Source organism: Vicia villosa, linkage group LG6, assembly GCF_029867415.1.
Source record: "Vicia villosa cultivar HV-30 ecotype Madison, WI linkage group LG6, Vvil1.0, whole genome shotgun sequence".
Classification (NCBI taxonomy): domain Eukaryota; kingdom Viridiplantae; phylum Streptophyta; class Magnoliopsida; order Fabales; family Fabaceae; genus Vicia; species Vicia villosa.
Genome location: NC_081185.1, coordinates 128,991,112 through 129,006,062, shown reverse-complemented (window position 1 = coordinate 129,006,062; position 14,951 = coordinate 128,991,112). Strand labels below are relative to the sequence as shown.

Sequence of the window (14,951 nt, the reverse complement as noted above, 5' to 3'; positions counted from 1 at the left end):
TATACTAGTATTTTACTAAAACTAAAATGAAGAAAATTTCCATTTGGTTCATCCTTCAGTGATCAAGATCTAGCCGTTGATATAATTTTCTCTTATTACCATTTCGTTTTACCCAAAGATCCACTCTCCTATTAAAAACACGTTTTACATTTATCATGTACTTTCCTTCATCTATCCAATTAAATCTCGCCACGTCACTTTCTCTTTCCAAAACAGCGTTACTCCGTGTGCTCAATACCACCTGATTATTTCCAAACCCACGTAAAAACAATAGATTCACAGAAAAAAACCTCTCTCTCATTCTCTCTCTACTTTCTCTCTCTACAAAGTAGAGTGTAAGAACAAGCTTCGGTTTGTGTGGAGTTTCATGAACTTCGACTCAAACTGAGAACAACTCACAAATTCCATTTCAGGTTCGTTTCATTTCCCATTTATGCATCTCAATTTCTTAACTATACTGTCCAATTTCTTACCATATGTCGTAATTTCGTTTTCTGAACCCTTGATCTGATCTATTATCGAAAAAAATTGTTTTTTTTATAGCATTTTGGGTAGATTTGTTGATGTTGTTTGTTACCTGTCCATAACATTTCATTGTCTGATTCCGGATTTGTTTGCATGTTACAGGAACCGAACCGTGTTGTGTTGTGTTTGTATTTGTATTGTATTATCAGTGTTGTGTAGCTTGTACTGTGGTGTATTGTGATTGGTGAAAAAGTTGTCAGTATAATACAGAGTATACTTGTACTGTTTTGAAGTTGCAAACAATGGACAATAACGTGGGTCAAGACTCAATTGATAAGTCTAGGGTTTTAAATATTAAGCCATTGAGGACTCTTGTTCCTGTGTTCCCTTCACCGTCTAATCCTGCTTCATCTTCAACTCCACAAGGTGGTGCTCCTTTTGTTTGTGCTTCTCCTGCTGGTCCTTTTCCAACTGGTGTTGCGCCGTTTTATCCGTTCTTTGTTTCGCCGGAATCTCAGAGGCTTTCCGACCAGAATGCACCGAATCCGACCCCCACCCCAATATCTACTGCTGTTCCAATTAATTCATTCAAGACTCCAACTGCGGCGACAAATGGAGATGTTGGTTCGTCACGGAGGGCTAGCCGGAATCGCGCTGCACATCTCATGGAGGAAGAAGGGTACAATACTGCTGAGATAAATGAACTTGATTTAGAAGATGGAACTGGGAATGGGAGTTCAAAGCGGAAGAAGAGGGGAAGGGCGAAGCGTGGTAGCGGTGCTGGTGCTAGTGCTGATGGCGGTGTTGGTGGTGTGGTTCCTGCTGATGTTGATCTGGATGTAGTGGCTAATGATATTATTCAATCAATTAATCCCATGGTTTTTGATGTAATAAATCATCCGGATGGTAGCAGGGACTCAGTTTCATATACGCTTATGATATATGAAGTGATGCGAAGAAAGCTTGGACAAATTGAAGAGTCAATTAAGGACACTTATGGAGCTAAGCGGCCTGATTTGAAGGCAGGCAATGTTATGATGACCAAAGGGGTTAGGAGTAACAGCAAGAAAAGGATTGGACTTGTGCCTGGTGTTGAGATTGGGGATATTTTCTTTTTCCGATTTGAGTTGTGCTTAGTGGGATTACATGCACCTTCTATGGCTGGAATCGATTATCTGGGTTCCAAAGCAAGTCAAGAGGAAGAGCCATTGGCTGTTAGTATTGTCTCGTCCGGAGGGTATGAAGATAATACTGACGATGGGGATGTGCTGATTTACAGTGGCCAAGGTGGAGTTAATCGCGAGAAGGGAGCAAGTGATCAAAAGCTTGAAAGGGGTAATCTTGCAATGGAGAAGAGCATGCATAGAGGTAATGATGTGAGAGTAATTAGAGGTTTGAAGGATGTAATGCATCCATCAGGGAAGGTATATGTCTATGATGGTATTTACAAGATTCAGGATTCATGGGTGGAGAAAGCAAAGTCCGGCTTTAATGTATTCAAGTATAAATTAGTAAGGATGCCCGGACAGCCCGAAGCATATTCAACATGGAAATCTGTTCAACAATGGACTGATAAGTCGGCTCCAAGAACCGGGGTCATATTGCCTGATCTTACTTCTGGGGCTGAAAAAGTGCCTGTTTGTCTTGTGAACGATGTTGACAACGAGAAGGGCCCTGCATATTTCACTTATATCCCTACTCTCAAGAATTCGAGAGCAATTGCTCCTGTGGAACCTACTGCTGGATGTTCTTGTATTGGTGGATGTCAACCTGGAAATTACAACTGTTCCTGCATTCAAAAGAATGGAGGTTTACTTCCGTATTCTGCTTCTGGGTTAGTCGCGGATCTAAAATCCGTGATACATGAGTGTGGTCCTTCTTGTCAATGTCCCTCTACTTGCCGAAACCGGGTTTCCCAAGTTGGCCTGAAATTTCGTTTGGAGGTGTTCAGAACCAAGAATAAAGGTTGGGGTCTAAGATCGTGGGATGCTATTCGTGCTGGAACTTTTATATGTGAGTATGCAGGGGAAGTCATAGACAGTGCTAGGGCAGAGATGCTTGGTGGTGAAAACGAAGACGAGTACATTTTTGATTCTACTCGCATCTATCAGCAGCTGGAAATTTTTCCTGCCGACATTGAAGCTCCAAAGATCCCATCCCCGCTTTATATAACGGCAAAAAATGAAGGAAATGTTGCTCGGTTTATGAATCATAGCTGCTCTCCAAATGTGTTGTGGCGTCCGATTGTACGTGAAAATAAGGATGAATCAGATCTCCACATTGCTTTCTTTGCAATTAGACACATCCCTCCCATGGTGGAGTTAACTTATGATTATGGGATAAATCTTCCTCTCAAAGCTGGTCAGAGGAAAAAGAAATGCTTATGTGGATCTGTGAAATGCAGGGGCTACTTTTGTTAATTGTCTGTCGAGTTTTGGACGAGTGACCCCTTAATAATTGTACTTATGGATAAGGTATGTTTCCAATTTTTTTGAAATTACTTTCTTATATATACTAAATGATTCTTTCTCTATCTCAGTCCTCTCTTTACTTTGTTGTTTATTTATATCAGTGGCTATTTTTGTAACTTGGCTAACTTTTAAACAGAATCAAAACAACTGTATTGCTACTATTCCCTCTTTCACTATGAATGGAATATTTTCTTCCCTTTTATCATTGCTTAACAAGTTTTTACAGTTGGTAAGATCCTATAATTAATTGACCCAGAATTCAGATTCTTAATCCCTTCAAGAATTTATTCACTAAACGTTGAAGTGTTAGTATGAATATGAAATCTAGATTCTTAAATGGTTTCAAAATGGTGACCACAAATGAAAAAAAACAGTCGACATACTTAAAGTATGAAAAATCGTGATATTAATATAATGTTGTTATTAGAAGCTGGATATAAGGATGTAGGATGTGTTGTAGACCGAATGAAGGATAGTTTAACAGGTAGAGGCAGAGGTAGAGGTAGAGGTAGAGGTAGAGGCAGAAGTATAGGTAGAAGTAGAGGTAGAGGAAAACCACAAAAAACTATGGAGCAAATCAGCAAGAGAGATTTAGAGGTATAGGATTTATCTACGGACCTAGACCCTAGTAAAAAAATGCTTGGTTGTTGTTTTCATATCTAGATATGCAGCATATAAATTTACATGATTTCAAAATTGCGGTGGCTATTTTACTTTTAATTATGTAAGTTTAAGTTCAGGTTCCAAAAACTTTTCTTTGGTCATGAGCCACTTATGTATGAGCTTTTTGGACTTGAAAGTATAGACAAAATGAACACGGTCACTGTACCTTATTGTATGATCCAAGTTTTCCTTAACTCAAGAACGGGTGCATCAAGAATTGAACTTGAACTATTAACTTGGTAATGAAGAGTCAATTTTTAGTTAACGAGATTTATTGATTTTTGTTAAAACACAAAAGGCTAATAATATATGTTTTTTTTTTCAAATACACATTATGTTCATTATTAAACAGTAACTGACTATATCATTACAATGTGAATGTTAGTTCTGATGGTCACCTGATTATAAATCTGCCACCTTGTTTCCAATCTGTTTTTGAAGATTTGTATTGAAAATGTTAAAAGCAAAAAGTTGTGTTAGTATGTTCTGTGCAATTCTTGAAAATAGGTAATCGATTGAAAACAATGCAACAGTTTTGTAATGATTCATAATGATTTTGGCCTTTCTGTTGTGGTAATAAATAGTTGTTCAGATAATTCTGATTGCACATGATTGGCTGAAAACAAAGAAAAATCTCATGTATTTGGTTTGTTTTTGTGACAGTTCTAGTTTATGTCAGACAGCAGCAGGAATGGATTATTTAGAAAGAAGATGTTAGCACGCCAATTTTTCCTGTCATTTTGGCAGTTGTAGTGAATTGGCACAAGAAACATCAGGTTTTCAACTTTTGAAAAGTTAACTGTAACTCTTGTAAGACTCATTTTGTGTAAGTTATTTCCGTTTGGCTGCTAGCATACTGTTATTTATTTCTCTTGGGAAGGATTGTGAACAGGATCTCTTAGTCCATTTGGTAAGGATGAACTTAAGATGTAGATTCAAAAGTTTAGTTTGTTTGCTATCTTTTTTTTGGAATTTGCCGAAGATTATTGTGGCAATATCAATGGTTATTTTGTGTCTATATGATCTTTCTTTCACTCGTCTTTTTCCTTTACTTTCGGGCTTCTTCGTCTGTTTGTATTTGTTGGGCCTGTCGTGCAGGTTTATCAGAAGGATTTTTCCTGTAGTGTGTTGTAGATTTGAACATATTCTCGCACCCTTTGTCAAAGCTCCATGCAGAACCGAACCATGACCGGCACCTGGCTACATATCCATGTACTCGATATTTATGCCCATTGTGATTTTAGAAGCAAATTGGTTTGACTTGAATCCACCCAATGCTGGCCGGCCAGCTTCTTCCCTTCAACTCCATTTTTGTTTTTTCGTTTTGTATGCCATGGAAAAGCTTAAATCTTTCTGTATTTTTATAGCTTTATGTTTTTGGAAAATCAGATTTTTCAACACAATGCAAACATATGTGTGACGTTTGATATTTTTTTTCTTCTTCTTTTGGCTAAAAAAATTCATTTTTAATCTGAAACTAGAAATAAAAGCTCAAAGGGAGAATCGCAAAGGTCATATATCCCCTAATAGAGTTTTTTAATTTATTCTTCTATTTGTTCAAAAATACCCTTACAAAAATTGAGCGATATGACAATAATATTTTCATTTTTCTATATTTTTTACACAATTTTTATTAAATAATAACTCTTATTATTGTACAATGCAAACCTACAAATATAGTTGAATATAGTTGATGATGCAAACCTACAAATATGTTGAGGATGAGGATGTAGATCTACGATGACGATGCAAACCTAAAATGTTAGTCCGTCCTAGAAAAAAATGAGATTGAAGAATATAGTTGGCGATGCAAACCTAAAATGTTAGTCCGTCCTAGAAAAAAATGAGATTGAAGCGGACATGCGAACATTGCACCCTTAAAGGCTAAAACTTTGATTCACTTTGGAAAAAATATGAACCAAACAGAAATGTCTGAATGAACCAAACAGAAATGTTCGAAGGATCTAGCTCGTTTGACCATCTCTTGTGCTCGTTTTGCCATCTCTAGTGCATAGTCAATGTATAGTCGGTGTTAATTAATTTTGCACGGATGTATAATAAAAATTGTGTATTTAATAATAAATTTTTTTTAAAAAAAAACTATCTGTTACCACATATCCATTCAATTCTAGAAGAATATACAATAAAGTACCATGCATACCTATTAAAATAAAATAAAACAACGTTATTACTACATCAAAGCAAGAGATATAAATGTATGAAAAATGCCAAGTCATTTCCAAACATTCTTACAAAGAAGTTGTTAGTATTTATTTAGCTATGTTATCGAAAATAGTTGTAGCAGCGACAAAACCGGTGGAATGGAAAAGATTGTTAGAGAAGTGCTTGTTTCATGGAAAGAGAGAGGGTGTTGGAAAAAAATGACTTTGTAATAAAAAAGAAGAAAGAAAAAAAAGAAAGAAAGTGAGAAGGGAAATTGAATTCCCTTCTTCCTTTACACCACCACGGCCAATTGATCTCTCCCCTAATAGGGTGAGAGGGAAGAAACAAAATTTATCAACAGAACCAAAAATCTTAATGCCAACAACAACAACATTAACAACACATGTGCAAATTTAAGGAGACTTCATTGCAGAAAGAACATTATTGTCATTAGTTTTGTTCTTTAGGCCATTATTATGAGTATCAAGAGTAATAATGTTTTGGCCTCCTCTCCCTCCCCTTCTGTGGTTGTCTCACTTGAACCTCCCAAAAACAGAAGGCTTTATCAACTTTGGAAAGGAAACAATGTACACTTCTTTTTCTTCTTATATCATCTTTTTAATCTTTGATTCTATAGACCCTTTTTAGTATTCATGTTGGTTTTTGTTTTTGCTTGATCAAAATCAAAACTTTGGGTTTATTTGTTTGTTCTCTTTGCATGTTATAAAAATTGAGGGCTAAATTGGAAATGGAAAAAATGATTTTTTTAGTTTTTTTGAGGTTGATGGTATATGGGTTGGAAAAATGAAATCTTTGAAGATGTTTGGTATTTGATATTTAGTTTGAGTGAATTTAGAAATGTATCTGTACCCTAATATCTTAGGATTTTGAGTTTTTCTGGTTGAGTGAAGATTTCAGTCTTTCGAGATGATTTTTCTGTTGTTGATTGGAATAAGAAAAGGCGGAGGAGTTTTGGTTTAGTGGATGATGTTGGATTCTGTATTTGAGGAGCATAGGTTGATGAATGTGAAGAGAAAAGTTGAAATTTGATTCTTGAAAGTGCTTAGAGCATTTTCAATGATGAAATGCGCAATTATGAAGGATTGGGCCGTTAGGGTATAAGAAGTGATATTCTAAGATGTAGTGACTTTTCATTAATGTAGACTGAGGAATATTCTGAAGATTTTTCTTTTTATGGATGTTGAATGGTCGAATTTCTTCATCGATCATACTGTTACTTGGGGGGCAAGTCATAAGGGTTGCTTAGTGTTTGGAAGTGAGGGAAAAATGATTTTTTTCCTCTTTTGTTTCATTTTGTATATATCAATCAAACACATGGAACATGTAAAGTGATTTCTGATGGAGCTTATTTTTGTAACAGAAATTTCTATTTGGTGGAAGAGTAGTCTTTGGTCAAGATGCATCATCACTTTTTTTGACGTCGTTCTTGATCGGAGGTCCGGCAATAACATTCTGCATAAGAATGATGTTAATAATCAAAGACGAAGATACTACTTTTAACCATCTTGTACTTATTGGAGGATCGATCCTCACAATTTGGGTTGGTAAAGTTTATAAATTTTCCTTTATCAATAACAATAGGTGCTTATAGCTTTCTCGTGATATTTGAAACGCGTTTCATTTCACTGTTTGAATGCAGAATTTTATGTTTCTCTTCTTGACATCTGGTAGAGATCCAGGAATTATCCCTAGGAATACACATTTACCTGAAACGGAGGAATCATTTAGCACAAATACGTCATCAATGGAATGGGTAAACAATAAAACCCCGAACCTCAAACTACCTAGAGTGAAGGATGTGATAGTCAATGGCCATACAGTGAAGGTGAAGTTCTGTGATACTTGTTTGCTTTATCGTCCACCACGCGCTTCACATTGCTCTATTTGCAATAACTGTGTTCAGAAGTTTGATCATCACTGCCCTTGGGTTGGTCAATGTATTGGATCGGTAAGTTTGATCGTCATTGCTCCGAATGCATTTTTCATATCCGTTTACTTTTGAAATCTAACAGTTTCTCTTCTTATCGTGTTTATTTCAGCGTAACTATCCATTCTTCATATTGTTCATATCATCATCAACCTTGTTGTGCATATACGTCTTCTCGTTTTCTTGGGTTAACCTTCTTCGACAACAAGGTAGATTATGGTCATCCATGTCACGCGATGCCTTATCGGTTGCGCTCATTGTATATTGCTTCATAGCCGTTTGGTTTGTCGGTGGCCTAACAGTGTTCCATCTTTACTTGATTTCCACCAACCAAGTATATTCTCTTTCTCTCGTCAATGCTTTAATTCAATTGCTTACTTATACTACAAGCTACGGTTAGGATGTGAAAATTATAATATTTATGAACATATATGCTTCTAAATTCAACCTTTTTTTCTTTTCCTATAGACTACTTATGAGAATTTCCGGTACCGCTACGATAAGAAGGAAAATCCATATACAAAGGGAATAATGGAAAACTTCAAAGAACTTTCTTGTTCCAAGATACCAAAAACAATGGTCAATTTCAGAGAATGGGTTGCAGAAGAGGAAGATATTCAAGACGAATCCTTTACTTCAGACCTCGAAAAAGGTTTTATAAGCTCGAAACAAAAGTTTGACATGGACATGGGAGTATACGGAAAGGACGGAATACGAGTTCCCGGTATTTTACAGGATTTGGATTACAACGGCATTGAGGATCTAAAGAAAAAGAAGGCAGGAGCAAACGAAACCACGTTTGATATCTTTGTTCCTTCGGATCAAGAACTAAAATTTTCTCAATGGAGATCCAAAGTCGGAGGCAATGATCAAGAGTTGAAGAAATAGCTCCTTCAAAATAGCATTGCTGGTTCTTTAGAGACTAAGGTACCATTTTGATGTTTGCTTTGGTCTCAATGTACATACAAAAAAACTTGAATGAAGGGGGGGTGGCTTGAGAAAAGGGTAAGTGTAGTGAGTTGATTTATAATGGAAGTTGTAAAGGGAAACAAAAATGGTATGTCTCAAGGATAACTCAGATATTCATTATTCAAAATGGAGAAAAAAGTTGAAAAGTTACAAAAATTTGGACATGTTCACATGAGTCAAGGAACTGAATTAATGTATGATAGAACATGTTTGCTCTTTCTTTCTTCTCTTTCTTAGATTCTTAGTATGGATTGTAGGTCTTGTTTGATCTGCAATTCTAACCGCACTGCTATTTTAGGAAAAATGTCTTTTATATATTCCATGATTGCTCTTTCAATTTTTGTGAAAATGTTTATTAGTAGAAGATATTACAGTTCTAACCCCCGCTCGGGGACCATATTTCTCTCTTATTTATTTTCTCTCTTTCCCATCTTTGTCGTCGAGTATCATACATAAAAGGAGAAAAATGAATTTGACTTTGATCCACTAAAAACTTCTTATGGTCAGCGCATCTCGGCCATTGAATGAATATTGAATGGTTTATATTGAATGAATATCGATGAAATGAACAATGCCATTTAGAAACCTTTCAAGTTTCAAGTAGTGATCCTAGAGTTTCTCACTTTTTTTTTTCCGATTGTGTTTTACTCTTTTGAAAGGCTACTTTTGCTCAAGGTCGAATCATGGCTAGCATCTTCCAGAAATTCAGGCTCTGCATTAGGTTTTAAAATCAATTGATCGCTATGTTTTCAAGTGGAGTCACCAGGAGCAAGATAACCAAACTCAGCAACATGATAACCATAAGAAGCACCAATAATTTTATCAACTATTTATTTTCCAATGCTAACATGTAGAGTCAAATAGGACATATTTCCACTTTATAGTTGACAAGATTAATAGTAGGCTCAATGCTTGGAAAAATAACTCACTGAAGAGACATGGAAAATTAGTACTCTAGCCTCATATGTAATGACTGCTATCTATACATACTACATGCGAACTACTTAGTTTCGAGCTAGCACTTGTAATCAAATTGATCAAATAATCATACAGTTCATTTGGAATGATAACAATGGGAAAGGTATTCACCTAGTTGGATGGCATAAAGTGATTCAACCTTAGAAGCATGGCAAACTTAGGAGTGAGAACTGCTCGAGAAGCTAACATAGCTATGCTAGGAAAACTAGTTTGGGACATTCAGTCTAACTCAAAGAAACCTTAGGTGCATATGATCAGGGACAAATATACAAGTAATCAACAAACCATTCTAATATTATCCAGGTTCTCCTATATGGAATTCTATTTTTAAAGCCAAAGAAATTTTGAAGGAAGGTTATACATATAGGGTGGGAGATAGGAAATCTCTCTTATGTGATAACGGTCAAATTTACGCAAAATACGTCGCCACTTATTAATTTATATTACAAAAAATCTACATAAAACCCCCAATTTATCTATGAAAAAAACCAAGAGTCAATGCAAAGACTAAGCCAGAGCAAAACCATGGAAGACCATGTTCCCTAGGCCCAATCATAAGCGCGCTAGGTGAAGGCAAACGACAAATGACATGACCAGATGCAAGTACTGTATTGTGAAACAAGGGTTAACTCGCTAGTTGAAGAACAATGTGTTAGGCGAGAAAAGACGACTAGGGCCACATGGAAGACATGCAAGCATTGTTTTTCGAGGAAGAAAGCAGGCAAGGTAGAGCAAGGTAGGCGCACTAGGCGCAAGGGCGGTGCATCTAGCGAGAGATCTATAAATTTGCCTATAAATAGAATGTTTCAGTTCAATGTAAAGGGAGTTTCGGTGGATCGAGGTAGTACATAATTAGTGTAGATTCACTTTGGTCTACAATAGGAGAATAAGAGAGGGAGCCTGTAAGTGAAAGCGCTGCTCAAGTGACATGGTAGATCACACTTCGAAGATCAGTTTCGCAGGATTACTGACAATTACGCTACAATGAGTAAGTGTAGCTGAAATCTATTTGTTGTGGTTAGGTGTAGTCATTATATTCATGTACTAAATAGGTTATGGTGTTCTACGTGATTATACTCATGCTTTTGATGGTTCTTTAATCTTAATATTTGTTTTAGTTTTGCTACCTAAAATTTGATTTCATGGTGTGACTTGACATTGAAAGGTGCTTTTCATTAATAGATACTAGCGCCTAGAGATAAGGTTAGGTTCAATATCCACATGTACTGTAGTATAGATCGACGTAGAGTCTTGTTGTTTTATAACTGTTGGAACTTAATTCTCTGAGGTGCTTAATAGTCCAATATATCGGCTTTTAGGTAATGCACTGATCTCAAGATTTTGAGACCGAAAAAGATACAAATATTGTCCCACTTCCACTCAGGAATGCTCAATGGTTGCATCAGTCCAGACGGCTTCTGATGCTCAATCTTCGACTTTTGACAAGTCAAACAAGCATAAACAAAGGCCACCAAAATAATTTCTTAAGATCTTGATACATCTTAGTGGCTCTGGGATGAATACTTAAACTACTATTGTGGCTCTCTTCCAAAATCATATTCCTAAGTTATGGAGCTTAAGGTACACAAACCCTGTCCTAAAACTTTATGATCCCACTCTCATCAACTCTGGAATCTACTTATTTACCTTGATTAATCAATACGAAATGTTCAATCAATCCCAAATCTGATTTCTTCCCTTCTCTGATTTCTTCTCAGCGTCACCTTACATACCAAACTTAGATCTCTAAACTTCTCGATTAGATCCAACTATATAACCATCAATGCCGACATGTGCAAATACTTTTGACTCAAAGCATCTGCTATAACATTGGCTTTACCAGAATGGTAATTTAAACTAAAATCGTAGTCCTTCAAGAATTTCAGCCACCTCCTTTGTCTCATATTCAATTTTTTATGGTCTAACAAGTACTTCAGACTCTTATGATCACTGAACACCTCAAATCTAGAACCATAGAGATAATGCCTCCACACCTTCAACACAAACACCACAACTGCCAACTCTAAATCATGGGTAGGATAGTTCCTCTCATGAATCTTCAGCTATCACGAAGCATAAGCTACCACTTGACCATTCTGCGCGAGTACACCACAAAATATTGCTTTGCATATGGAAAGATTAAAACTAGCGTCGTTGTCAACTTCTTCTTCAGTTCTCGAAAAATTTCTCCGTACTAGACATCCCACACAAAAGCTTGACCCTTTTGAGTCAACTGAGTCCAAGATAGAGCTAACTTTGTAAAACCTTCAATAAAGATTCTGCAGTAACCAGCCAAACCCAAAAATCTTATGATCTCTGTAACTAACTTTGGAGCCTCCCATTGTAGCTCAACGTGTATCTTGGACAAATCTACTACTATTTCTCCACTAAAAATCACATGACAAAGAAAACTTACTTCCCGTGACCAACACTCACACTTGGAAAACTTGACATAAACTTCTTATCATGCAAAACTCGAAGCACAACTCGTAGATGTCTCACATATTCTTCATCTAATTTTGAATACACCAGAATATCATGTATAAACACCACAATAAACCAATCCAAGTAAGGATGAAATAACCTATTCATATACTCCAAGAACACACCAAGGGCATTAGACACGCCGAATGACATCACCGAGTACTCATAGTAATCATATAGAGTTCTAACCGCAATCTTCAAAATATCTTCATCATTCACTAGAATCTGGCGATAACCTGATCTCAAGTCAATCTTACTGAATGCGCAAGTCAATCTTCAACTTTTAGATACATCTCCTTAAGTCTTTCTGTGTAATCCATCATATTTTGTTCTTCAAACCTTAGGTTGAAACCCTTAGTAAATTCGACCATCATATTATCCACGGGTTCGATAAAGTTTTCCTCTTCGACTTGCAAGGAGTCTAAGTCGATTTTCATGAGTGGCTTAGGTTTATCACCAAACTTAAGCTTGCCTTCTTTTAGAGCATCTTGTACCAAATCCCTAAAAAGAATACATTGAGAAGTCTTATGACCAAGGAAATTATGATATTTACAATAACATTTTTTCTTCCTTTGTTCAAATGGTTGCATATTTAAGCCTTTCGACATTATGATTTGACCATCGACAACTAGAAGGTCGAAAATTTCATCACATTTAGTTACATCAAAAGTATAAGTTTTTGTAACAAAACTTTCATTTCTACTTGGTTCAACAAGATTCTTTTCATTAGAAGGTCTTAAAACTTTATAACATACAGAAGCCCTTTTTTAATTCTTCCAGATTAACCTCATTTTCTTCTACATACTCAAAAACAACGTTGAGTTCTTGATTACTATCATATGTTTTTATGTAGGCAATTTTTTCCTTCTTAGGTTGTCAATTTAATGTAACTTTCTCTGCCTTCAATTGTTCGACTTGTTAAACCATGTCAACTAACTGGGCCATATCCCTCAGGGTTGTTTATGGCAGATCCCGACGCCATGCATTAATTAACAAGAAAGGCAACAACCATTACATTATCTGCATACATCAATGTGTTATTTTGTAGGTCTGTCAACAATGGAGTTGGTATGCCATATGAATACTCCATACCACCAGGGATAAATGTAAAGCCTGGAAGGAATGAAGGGCTAGTACCTTTTATAGTGGTTTGTATAACCATAAGATTAATATGAGAACTTGTTGGTTGTGGTGGGGGTATCACCATCTCTGATGTCGTAGTTGAAACTAATGTTTGATTAATGATATGAGCAGTTACTCCAACAATTATTGAAGTGCTTGCGCCACCAACCGTCGTTCCGATTGGTTTGTTCTTCTACATTCAGAGTGTTGTTATGGGGAGGAGACTCCTTGACGAGACAAATTCCTTGATTTTGAGAAATACTAGCAAACTTGCCACTCCTCAACCGCATAAACACTTGACGATTAAAAACATTTGAATGTGTGAAGAACGTAAAACAAAAAAATAAAAGAACACACACTCTATGCGAAAAGATTTCCTCACAAAAGTGGGTCCTACCAAGTGTGCTGATTTAGTTACTGTTTTGTTTAGTAAACAATTACGAGCTTTAGTTCACTTGTATGATCAAACTTGAAATCCTAAAGACCATTTTGTGTAAAACATTCGAGAAAATATACTTGTTCTAAAAGGATTTCTAATGTAAACACCCAAAGAAATAAAATAAAATTGCTTAGATTGACAAAACATGTAAAAAAGTAAACAATAATAAAGCAACTGAAATGCTTGAATTAACAATGGAACTCAAATTCATACATTTCTCACAGACTCGTTATCTTATTGAATCAGATGTATGAGTTCTAAAGAGAACAAAATGAATTGCGAACCATGACTACAAAGTCAAAATTCACTTATATACTAGATTCATTATCAACTGCCAGCAACGACTAACTCTTAAAAATCCGACACATATACTGCTACATGGGCTTTCATCTTTAACATCCAACACATTTACTGCTTCGTGGGCTTTCGTCTTCTAATTTGTTTTCACGTGTCCTCGACATTTGAACCTCTTCAAGTCTTCGGTGCTGTCGAAAATGTCTTTAAGTTATCCAATCCGTGGACTGAAGAAAACATTAACATTAAGTCCCGAACACCTGAGTTCATAGGTGAGTCGAACTCACCACATTTGTCGCGGAAAGGTTAACTTGTCGAATTTATGGTTTGATGTCGAAAGTATAACTTGGGTCTAACTCAATCCTACAAAACCGTCTTGTAGGGTGAAGATTTCCCCCACTTATAAGAATATGTTCAGGTCATATATTGTTCAATGTGAGATTTCTAATAAACTTTATCACATCCATGATTTGACATTTAGAGCGTGAAAATAAACCCGATAGTGGAAACCTTATAGCAGGTGGCCTCTTGAATCTTAAACCAAACTCTTGATACCATGTTAAAAAAATAGTTGGATCTAACTCAACCCTATAAAATTAGCTTGTAGGGTAAAGACTATCTCCATTTATAAACACATGTTCAAACTATATATTATCCGATAAGAGACTGTGTATTTACTTTTACTTTTTAATGTAACATGCCAAAAAAACTTGTTAGGTATAATATTTCTTGTTTAAGTAAAAAAATTGTCATGTTTTGAGTTTGAATTCAAAATATAATTACCTATTCAACAATATAAACATTTGTAAGTTGAATTAGACTACCTAAATATATAAATATAAATATATAATAAGTGATAAGTTTATCAGTAAAGTTTATATGGCGCTGTCTACCGTGATAGGTCTCTCACGTGAAATCCTTCTTCTTTTTTCTTTAATATGTTGTAGGGTTTAAA

At 35.9% G+C, this 14,951-nt stretch overlaps 2 protein-coding genes across 3 annotated transcripts; both read left to right on the top strand.

The window, feature by feature from the left end:
* The first annotated feature begins 262 nt into the window (after window positions 1-262).
* On the top strand, window positions 263-4,633 carry LOC131609974 (histone-lysine N-methyltransferase, H3 lysine-9 specific SUVH1-like). The gene is made up of 3 exons (XM_058881818.1): window positions 263-413; window positions 628-2,939; window positions 4,263-4,633. Exon 2 carries the CDS (start codon window positions 768-770, stop codon window positions 2,883-2,885), a length of 2,118 nt encoding a protein of 705 aa, XP_058737801.1. The 5' UTR covers window positions 263-413; window positions 628-767; the 3' UTR covers window positions 2,886-2,939; window positions 4,263-4,633.
* A 1,345-nt stretch (window positions 4,634-5,978) lies between these two features.
* LOC131612358 (probable protein S-acyltransferase 1) lies at window positions 5,979-9,487 on the top strand. 2 transcript variants are annotated; one of them, XM_058884155.1, is made up of 6 exons: window positions 5,979-6,349; window positions 7,144-7,323; window positions 7,423-7,731; window positions 7,823-8,044; window positions 8,179-8,637; window positions 9,355-9,487. In XM_058884155.1, the coding sequence occupies exons 1-5, from the start codon at window positions 6,239-6,241 to the stop codon at window positions 8,596-8,598; spliced, it is 1,242 nt and encodes a 413-aa protein (XP_058740138.1). In that variant the 5' UTR covers window positions 5,979-6,238; the 3' UTR covers window positions 8,599-8,637; window positions 9,355-9,487. The 2 variants fall into 2 exon arrangements, with proteins under 2 accessions (XP_058740138.1, XP_058740137.1); XM_058884154.1 differs by lacking the exon at window positions 9,355-9,487 and having other exon boundaries at window positions 8,179-9,091.
* The last annotated feature ends 5,464 nt before the right edge of the window (window positions 9,488-14,951 follow it).